Source organism: Phoenix dactylifera, unplaced genomic scaffold, assembly GCF_009389715.1.
Source record: "Phoenix dactylifera cultivar Barhee BC4 unplaced genomic scaffold, palm_55x_up_171113_PBpolish2nd_filt_p 000817F, whole genome shotgun sequence".
NCBI classification, from domain to species: domain Eukaryota; kingdom Viridiplantae; phylum Streptophyta; class Magnoliopsida; order Arecales; family Arecaceae; genus Phoenix; species Phoenix dactylifera.
The window spans coordinates 70843-80806 of NW_024068184.1; the positions used below are offsets into that span (position 1 = coordinate 70843).

Genomic DNA, 9964 nt, shown 5'->3' on the forward strand with positions numbered 1-9964 from the left:
GCGTGGGTAATGGTGGTTCTTCCGATGTGGATCGCGTTGGCTTGAATGTGAGCTTTGAATGCCGAGTGGGAGTGAGTAGTTGAGCACGAAATCAGATGGGAAAGCTTGAATGCACTTGATTTCTCCTCTTGAAAGCTCTAACTCCCTTGAACCTCTTTTTCTTTCTTCTCTCTTGAATGATCTTGTGTTGGGTTGGTGAGAAGTTATTGGAAGGCACTTAAAAGCTCCCTTTTATAGCCCAAAAAGCAATAGATCCGTTAGACACAAAAATATGACCGTTTGAAATTCAAATTTACCTGCAAAAGTGTGTCAGTCGCGTTCCAGGCGCTCCGGAGACGTCTCCGCTTCGACGCGAGACGTCTCGGCTGTATAAAATTTCTCTTGACGGTGTTTGGAGTCGACTCGGCACTTTTACGGGGACGACTCTGAAGAAGAACGACTTGAATGCTTGTTCTTCTGTTTTTCTGAGAGAGTCGGCTCGGTACTTTACGGGGACGTCTCGGGATGTTTGCGCTTTTTGCATGGGGACGACTCCGTAGTTGTATCACCGAAAAACACGTCCTCTGGAATCCCCTGAGAGAGTCGACTCCGCGCTCTCTGGGGACGTCTCGGGAAGTCCGCTTTTTACTCGTGGGGACGACTCCGCGTCCTTCGGAGACGACTCGCGCGCATCCCTTGAAATCGGCCTTTCTGCCGCCTCTGAGAGAGTCGACTCCGCAGAGTCAGGAGTCGACTCCGACCCTGCGAGACGCCTCGCCAGGTGCCGGGGACGTCTCCAGACGTGCCAATTCTTCCTGTTCGTGCCAGAGACGTCTCTGGGACAAACCGGAGACGTCTCGGCTGTCCCTGATCTGTTTTCTTCATCTCAAAAATTCTTCAATAAATCCTTGAAAAATATGGAAACATGCCTAGACATTTCTTGCCAATATTTATAGATAAACACCTGAAATCCTCAAATAAATTGTTAATACACAGGGAATTATACTCTAGTGTTTTGTATTCATCAAAATCCATTAGGGGGTCAACAAAGAACACTTCCTACACTAATCGAAGTAACCATCTAGCAATAGGATCCGACGACCGGATAGGCCGAATAGATGCAAAGCAACATTCTAGAACCTTTTGGACAATAGTTACCGTATAATTCATCCTCTTGACCACAAATGCCCAAGACGGGTTAAGAGTCTGTCAACTCTAAAACTATCCATCCAGAACTGTGTTTCAATTCAATAAGTCAAGTGATAGTGATTTGACTTTTTCTGACCAGGATACTACTTAATTGAAAACACAAGGCATTCATCCTTATTTCTAAGGGAGGTCAATCCCATCTTGATCTGCAACTGACTACCATAAGTAGTTGACTGGACCCAGAAACCTTCCGTCGCTAGATTAGAAATCCAGGTAGTCCGGCACCAAAGTACAGTGAGTTGCTTGCAAGCCACCAGTTACAATCTCGGGTCTAAAGGATACATATACCCATATCCACTTGGAACAACTCTTGATAAGAGAGAGTCCGATAATACTATCGTCCTGTTAATAGTATATCATACGGTCATGAATATTTAAGGACCTGTGTGACAAAATCATATTTCATTACACAAAGCAGTCCTGAGGACTTCATCACATCAGGAGTTCAAGAAGATGTACTGGTGATGAATAAATACCAAATAACATTTATTAATTTTATTGATTCATTTACAATTACAATCATCGAATGATTGGTTTTAGGACATAATTCCCAACAGTCCCTTCTGCCATACGAAATGTGTGTAACTTTTTCCTCAAATACAGTCTATTAGTAAGGGATTTTGCCATATATAGACTCTCCAATTTTTTCCATACTCCCTTAGCTGTATCAAGATCCACAACATTGCGTAGGACTTTATCACTCAAGCCTGAAAACAGAATCCCTAGTGCTCTCTCATTAATCTCTTCTTTGACAGCCTCATTATCTCCTAGGATTGCATCCATACCCTTGAGGGCCTTTGCTACACCCTCTTTAACCAACAAGTATTTCATCCTTACCTTCCATAGTGAGAAGTCCCCTGTGCTATCAAATACAGCCACTTCATGCCTTATGGTAGTGGAATGAGAAACAAAAGCCGAATCGTTAGCCCTAGATGAATTTTGTTGCCCGACAGTAGCCATAGCTCTGATACCAATTATTGGGATCATTGGGCACAAGAATGAATCTTTTCGACTTACCAATTAATGGTTATTCTCATTCAGGCATTTCACTAAATACATCATAGGTATAAATGGATAAGCACAAAGAGACAAGATTTATGTGGTTGGGCAGCAAGTGCCTACATCCACGGGGAGGAGGAGCAATCCACTATGTCAATCATCCCAATAGGGTACAAACAAAGCTACATAAAAGCCCAAAATATGGACTGCCAAATGATCACAAGAGGATGCAACAATAAACCAAATATAAGGCAAAATAACCGATCGGACCAACCCTTCTGCAGCCATAATGATAGATCAAAAGTGTAGTATGCATGGCAACTTTTCTACGGCTCTAATGGTAGATCAAAGGAATGTCAAAAATCTTACCTTCCCTTCTTTCTTATACTGTGAACAGCAAGAACAAAAGGCTCAGGGAAACAAGAAGCCACAAAGAGGAGTCACGGTAGAAGAAAGAGAGTCCCCAGCGAGCGGAAGAAGACGCCTTTTGAAGCCGGAATACCGAGAGCAGAAAAATGAGAGAGAGAGAGCAGGGGGCGGCGATCGGGGTTCCTTCCAAAAAAACTCTAAAAAGAGTTGTGCTGCCTTATAAAAGAAAACCGAGGAGCTTCAGTCCCAAAAAACCCAAAAAACTTTAAAAGGGCCTAGCTGAAAGCCACGTGAAAGAAATAACTTATTATGCCCTTTTTGCAAAAAGTCCTTTTCAAATAGGAATTTGGAGCAAAGTCCAAAAAACTAACCAACAATATCTGTCGGTTGGGTGAATGCTTGAGAAAGTAATAATGACCACTAAGAATTTTGAGAGATGGAAGAGCTTCAGAACCCATTTGTTCCGAATCTGTAGGGAGAAGATAAGTGACCAATCTATTGGTATTAGTTATCCAAATTTTTACGAGTCAAATCATCAGCAACAAGTTTGATCAAGTTGGGTTGATTGAACTTGGTTTAAAATTAAATTTGACCTTGTTATTCTGATTTTTTTTTTTTTTTTGCTAGACTGTTATTTTGATTCAAGCTTGGTTCATTTAGCTTAGATCTGAGCTTTATTCAAGATCTTCTCCAGCTAAGCTCCAGCTGCTCAGTTCATTTGACAGCATTGTTCGCAATTAGACAACTTTTTTCAAGGACAAGTTCAATCTCATGTTGCTAAGCCGGTGGAATGCCACAAATTCACCTACTAGCTTTTCTCTCTCTATTTTTCTTTTTTTTTTGGTAAAAAATGAAGAATACTCTTATACATGGCCTCCACAAGACCATGAATAACAAAGTCCCATACAATCTCCTTGTAGTAACAAGGATAACTCTAGATGAACAGTATCATAATCGAAATCTCTACTTGCCGGCCAATCCGCAAGGAAATTAGCCTCTTTAAACTCATGATTTGCTGCAAATTTGCAAATAGATGGAGGTTATCAAAAGAAATAGGACTCGATGGTGTAGGAGTCACCAACTATCTTCACTTCAGCTACCCTACAATCATGGAAAGTTACATTCTAGTCTAGTTTAATGCTTTCAGTTACATAGCCTGGTATTAGTGATGTCCCCAATCTTGTGGAGTTGACATAATCTTGAGGAAAGTGTGGAGGTATGCCTGGGATCACCAATCCAAAAGTTCTAAATAATTTCAATGGCCATCCTTCCTTGTATTCTGATCCCTCTACATATCCAATTAGGAAGCTACGAATAAGCTCCCATGCTGCATTCAAATACTTGGGTACCACTGTCCATAATGAGAAGTAATTCTTGTTTGGTTCCTCAGCCATTACCTACATCAAAATCACATCAAAAAGCAATGTGAGATATTGATTTTACACCTTTTCATTTCTATTTTATATCCTTAAATTGGAATAATTAATTGTTGAAAGTGAATTGGAGTGATCAATTAAAAATATGAAATATATCTTATAGGATTCTTTATATTGTTTAATTGAACATAGTCTTCTCAGAAGAAGCAAAAGAATTGGCATAGTTAGCTACAATACTAAGAGAGAACCAGAGTGCGCCTAGATTGCATGGCCATTGGCGCTCCTAGAAGGGGATTGTGAATGGTGATCTTACATAGGAGAGAAGAGGAGCTTCGTCGGAGGGCTATAATCTCATTGTGGAAGAAAAGGATATGAACTGACATAAGAGAAAAGGTTTCATGACAATTTCAGTATCATGAGTGCAAAAGATTAGTTTAAGGATGACTGCTATTAAGAGAGAGAGAGAGAGAGAGTCCTTGTACTGACCTTTACTTTGTATAAGCTGTTGTAATAGAGGCATGATCCGAAGTGTTTGAACAAAAGAGTGGAGCCATCATAAGGCAACCTGGGTACCATGTCATTGCAATAAACAAATCTGAAATACCTCTGCTTAGGCTTGTCTAGGTGCTTCTCCACAAACTCTCCTAGTTTCTCATCTCCTACTCTTGGTTGTCCAAATGTGTACACCCCCTCCAACCTAGCCAACAACCAAGTTTCCTCATGCAATGCCAAAATCGTCGGAAAAAGAATCGCCAATGCCCCTCCTAAGCTGTGGCCTGCAACTAAAAATTTTGCCTTCTCATTCTGGTGCAGCAAATGCCGGAGTTTCTCTCTAATGGCATAGTATGCATATGGTCGTTTTTTGCTTTCTTCAATCTCTCTTGGCCACCCAGTGTTCTTTTGTAAACCTAAAGCCTTCATAAAGCCTCCATGTATCTTGCCCACTTGTGGGATCTCATACCATGAGAAGTCGAAATCAGTGCACCATTGGTTTGCATTGAAGGGTTCGGTGCCCCTGAAAGCCACGACAATCAACTCGGCATCCACAGGTTTATCACGGAATACAAAGGCTTGCGTGGTAAAGTCTTCTTGTTCATCTAAAAATTGCAAGAAAAGAAATCATTCCTTCACATGATATAAGAAATGCACGACCTTATGAAACGAACATGAGTATGTGTAGGTAAACTTGTAATTTCCAATAATGATAACTCTTCAATATATATATGTAATCCTATTGTTAAAAAGACCAAATGACCTTATGCAATATCATTTTCTCCTAAATCAAAACTTGCGCAATGTTAACAAAAAAGATTTGAAAAGCTTTTGTTGACAGATGGAGTAGCTCTCAGGTGGAATTTAGGTGAACGGAGAATCTGGAGGCCCAAGATAGTCATGGTGACCTTCTCAAGTGCAGCGTGCAATCTTTTTATCAGAGAAAAATTATTATGTAATATTTATCTCAACAATAAATAGGATTCCTCCATCATTCACTTGTTTGTCTGCTCAACTTCAAGCCTCCTTTTATATATATATATATATATATTTGAAGATGATGCTAACAGCGTTCAAAATGGTTAAAAACTTTTCAATGAGTAAATATTCTTACCATTCCAACAGCTATAAAACTCAACGAATTCCATCTGCACACGGGCTCAAAAATGTTACTTTCATCAACATAAACATCTTAGCTATTGACTTATAACAATTGAAGCACATCAGCTATGACCTGAAGGTCCAAGAAAAAAAAAAAAAAAAAAAACTTACATTCCAGTGGTCTCTAATAATGATCTGGATGCGTGTTTCATTCTCATATGATAGTTTTGCAGCCATGATAGACAATGCTGCATGGTATTTTTCATCTGTTGGTTTAATTTTTTTGTCCAAATCTACTCTTGTGTCAATGAAACCAACAGCTGATCTGTAGGTTGAAGACTTGATGTCTGGAAACACAGCATCCCCTGATTAGGAGTAACCCATGAATATATCAGCCTCCAAACATATCTTACAAACTGCTTCAGTAATTGTGTACCAAATGTTCAATCAATATCATACTTCTAGCATATTGGCCAGAGAAGTGTCAACTGACACAATTTAACTAACTTTCAATAAATTTTTGTTCCATGCAAAGGAAGTAGTGAAATATGTTTCTCAACAATCCAATTATAACTTTATGAAATTTTTATAAGTTGGAACATTCCTTTGTTGTCCAACAGAATGTCTAGAACGAAATATCTGACTCTGTAAAGTTTTTCTGCCAATTGGTATGTCCCAATTTTAATAAACCCCCAGAGAAAACAATAGATATATGCGCAGAGGGACTTGGATTCGCTAAATTTGGTATTGTCTTTACAAATGTCAGTTCCCACAGAGGAAAAAAAAAATCTTCATTATTCTCTCTAGAAATTGAAAAAAAGGGAGCCCTTGATATCTTTTCAGTTATGCTAAATAGCCCTTGGAGGCGGTCCAAGGTTCAACTTGTGTTGCTTAAAATGTTATGCTAAATTAACCTACTCACTTATATAATAAATGATTGCCTATACACACTTTGAACCACACCCTTTCCTTCTCAATAATCAGCCCTACATGAACTGCATATGGAAACTACTTTGAGAGGAGCTCATCTTGTCTATAAAGAGCTTTCACCTAAAGCAAGTGCAGATCTAGCAATTCATCTTGATTTAAATAGCATGTCAAAAATATGGTAGGACATTAAAAGTTCTCTTAAAGGGATTGGAATCTTTGAAAAGCCCTGTGATTTCTAACAAGTGTTGCTTCTTTAAAATACAGTAACAAAAGAGGAATGGGCATGCTCGGATAAATGAATGTGATATGGATAATTCATGTGAGATTTTATTGGAAAATTATAGAAAGATATAAGATAGCCCAAAAAGATTAACTAAACTGTTGTTAGATACCCCATGAAATTGAACTGTAAACCACATCACTGGTTAATGATGAGGACAGTCATGTTGAGAGATGTCCGATTACAACCAAACTGATTCCCTTCTGAATAAGAGCTTTGGCTGAAGACAAGGAGAAGAAGGCAAGGACATCCAACAGCCATCCAAAGAGAAAAAAACAAAAAACGAAAAGCTAAAAAACAAAAATCCAACTAAATCAAGAACTGATATAAAGTAGCACTGCTGACCATACAGACCAGTCTAAAGAAGCTAATTTGAACTTGGAGGTGTTCAAGAACAGTAGCACCCTGAATTTAACGGTTATATTTCATACTAAAACATACAATAACAACTTACAAAGGCATGGTCTTATCTAGATTTCCTGCCTTTTATGGATTATAGACACCTGAAGCAGTCCTCAAATCCATGAAATGTATATTGCTCCAGTATTGTTTAGTTCTGATGGCAAGAATCCTGGTTTTAGTCTCACATTGGAACCGTTGCATGAGTGGTCAGTCACGCAAGACGGGAAGATAGTTTCGTTCTTCAGAGTCGTTCGACCGGAATCAATCACCGCTGCTTTCAAAAGGGCAGCTGCTACTATGGAGATTCCATTCCGTCTCTATCTATGTCATTTACTACTGAGTAAATCTAGTTATAAGTTAGACGCACAATACATGTGAGTTACTAGCTAGTGTCTGTAAATCATGATTCGGTTAGTAATTAGGACAGGGGGATAATTATTCCTTAGAAACGTGGAGATAATTTAGTAGTACAAGATGAAATGTTTATGAATAGTAGAACTTGCTGGAAGAGCTAATTAGCATGATTTTGACTATCTCCTTGGCATTTCCCTTCTGGATGATGAGTTTTATACTACAGAACATCCAATAGGCAGCTAATTAATAATAATCACAATGCCAAAAGACATCAATGGCTTCCATTTTCCTTTTTTTTTGGTTTTTTTGAGGAAAGTCTTTGACTTACATTGACAACAATTAAGAAAGCTTATGGACCATAATTTGGAAGAATTTGTGGTCAATTTTTTAACAATTGTAAATTTTCATTAAATTAATGAGAAGGCCATGTAAATTACTTGGATAAGAATATAAACATCTTCAATTTTGAGATAAGTACATCAAACTCGCAATACATTGCATACATAAAAAATCAACATAATCTTTCCTAGATTTTGTACTGCAACTAAAACCACATATAAATCAATGAAATTATCATTGGACTTTGATGTTTAGGATTTATTCTAGGAACTTTGTAATTTTGTTTCAACTAATAATTGGTAAGCGAACATAATTAAATTCTGGTATATTTTTTCTTTAAATGTGTTAATGCATGCATCATTATTTTTCCATGGACATACGTTTACAGAGTAACTAGCAAATAGCATAAGACTCTCACATTGATGTCCTATAAGATTATCAAGCGGTGGAAATGATTACTCACCTCGGAGGAGGTTAAGGAACAGCGATCCAAAGCCATGGTTGTCAGTCAGAAGATTCAACCAGAACTCAACTGCAGCTCCAACCCAAGCCAATGGCTTTCTCCAGAAAAGGAGAGTTCTTTGGAGCAGAAGGGAGATGAAGATAGCCCATCTTCGTCTTATTTGTTTAACTTCTGTTCCGATGGGACACTCAATTGATCTATTATCAGAAACATCAAAGGAATACAACAGATAGAAGAGATCAACCATCCCTCCTTTATCTGGCCTTACGACCATATAATCGCTGAAGTAGTTGGCCTCCAGAGCCATGAGGATTGTAGAAGGAGAAGAGCGCTAAAGAGTGCTAAGGAGAGCTATATCCACCAACTTTTATTTTATATTCTTCCTTGAAGAAGCTTTATATTATATATATGTATATATCCAAAACAGTGGTAAGAGCCCTTGAGAGAATGCTAATACTCAGAAGCTTCGTTATAATATAAGAGTTTATGTGTTGAAATTGAACTGCTCAAATTATAGACCATTGGTCTGAACCCACGTGTTAAGAATTATTACTTGAAGGCTACCATCTGGCCATATAATAAAAAAGGGAAAAGATTCTAAATTGCCTTGTCATGTTGGAATTGGTATTATGGTGCAACATTGAATGATTGAAATCCTATATAAGTGGGCCATAATTCAAAGACTATGTTCCAATAGACAAGGTTAATCATTGGATGCATAAACTTAGTTAAACTCCCTTAAGCATTTGCTATCATTCAAAATCATTAAATGGAAGGATCATGTTCCTAGATCCCTCTGATCATGCTAACTTTTGGATACAGCGTCCCATGAGGTAATGGGTTTATTGGTGTCTACGTGGACCCGGAGTCTTTGTAGTTGAGTGAAAGTTTAGGTGGAATAAGAACTGATCTAGATAGTTGCTGGGCAGTTGTATTAGAAAGTTCAGAATCCTTGGTTCATGCGCATTATTTTTTCTTCCTTGACTTGGAAAATTGGGTTTCAATGAAGGCAACGATGAGGTTGGAAGATTCTTGAAAGTAACAAGGAAAATCATTTGAAGACTATGTTATGAACAAGGGGAGGAAAATAACAGGAAGCGCACAAAGTCGCATCAGGCGATGGTCCTGCCAACTTACCTTTTCTTCGGCACTAGGCTTTTCCTTTAGTTGTGAAGCAGAAAATGTAACAAGGAACTTTGAAAGCAATGGGAGGTATCCAAATTTAGTGGTTTGTAACCTTAGCAATGAAGGCATTGGATCGGTGGGTATTTCTTAGAAGCTTATATTCTTTGGAACTTCTGTTGAAAATTAGGATTAAGTTGTAGTAATATAAAGTTGAGATGGAAGAGAGGGAATAAAATGCTTCAAAGTTCTCAGATATTGGTATTATTCCTTTTTATTTTGTTTGTCTTTTCTTCTCATTTACTCAACGTGTCCTGCTTAACGCCATAGCTGATGCTCTATTTAGATGCTCTTCCTTTTTGTTATGAAGGTTCCATGCTGCTGCAGAACCTCTGTTTTGGAGCCCCGTCTTGTTTTCGTGCGCTGGCTAGCCTTTTGTTTTGGACTCGGTTTTGGTGCAGCCTCTGGTGGCTCACTGGGCTTCTACTACCTGCCTTGTTATTTGTTGCCTTTTTCCCTCTTATTCTTCTTCTGGGGCCTGACCACTCC

The 9964-nt window shown here is 38.5% G+C and overlaps 1 protein-coding gene across 4 annotated transcripts; it reads right to left on the reverse strand.

The window, feature by feature from the left end:
- Nucleotides 1-3349: 3349 nt before the first annotated feature.
- LOC103698717 (triacylglycerol lipase OBL1) lies at nt 3350-8751 on the reverse strand. 4 transcript variants are annotated; one of them, XM_008780764.2, is made up of 6 exons: nt 8294-8751; nt 5697-5890; nt 5539-5572; nt 4419-5029; nt 4246-4308; nt 3725-3953 (listed from the first exon to the last, which is right to left on the reverse strand). In XM_008780764.2, exons 1-5 carry the CDS (start codon nt 8598-8600, stop codon nt 4276-4278), a joined length of 1179 nt encoding a protein of 392 aa, XP_008778986.1. In that variant the 5' UTR covers nt 8601-8751; the 3' UTR covers nt 3725-3953; nt 4246-4275. The 4 variants fall into 4 exon arrangements, with proteins under 4 accessions (XP_008778983.1, XP_008778984.1, XP_008778985.1 ...); XM_008780761.2 differs by lacking the exon at nt 4246-4308 and having other exon boundaries at nt 3350-3953; nt 8294-8750; XM_008780762.3 differs by lacking the exon at nt 4246-4308 and having other exon boundaries at nt 3350-3953; nt 5697-5872; nt 8294-8716.
- Between the last annotated feature and the right edge of the window lie 1213 nt (nt 8752-9964).

What these genes read in the sequence shown, in the direction of transcription:
- LOC103698717 (XM_008780761.2), bottom strand. Translation starts at nt 8,600, where the DNA reads ATGGCTCTGGAGGCCAACTACTTCAGCGATTATATGGTCGTAAGGCCA. An exon ending in TTATTAGAGACCACTGGAAT is followed by an intron (nt 5,573 to 5,696) that starts GTAAGTTTTTTT and finishes GCCCGTGTGCAG; the next exon opens with ATGGAATTCGTTGAGTTTTA. An exon ending in GTTTTATAGCTGTTGGAATG is followed by an intron (nt 5,030 to 5,538) that starts GTAAGAATATTT and finishes TGCAATTTTTAG; the next exon opens with ATGAACAAGAAGACTTTACC.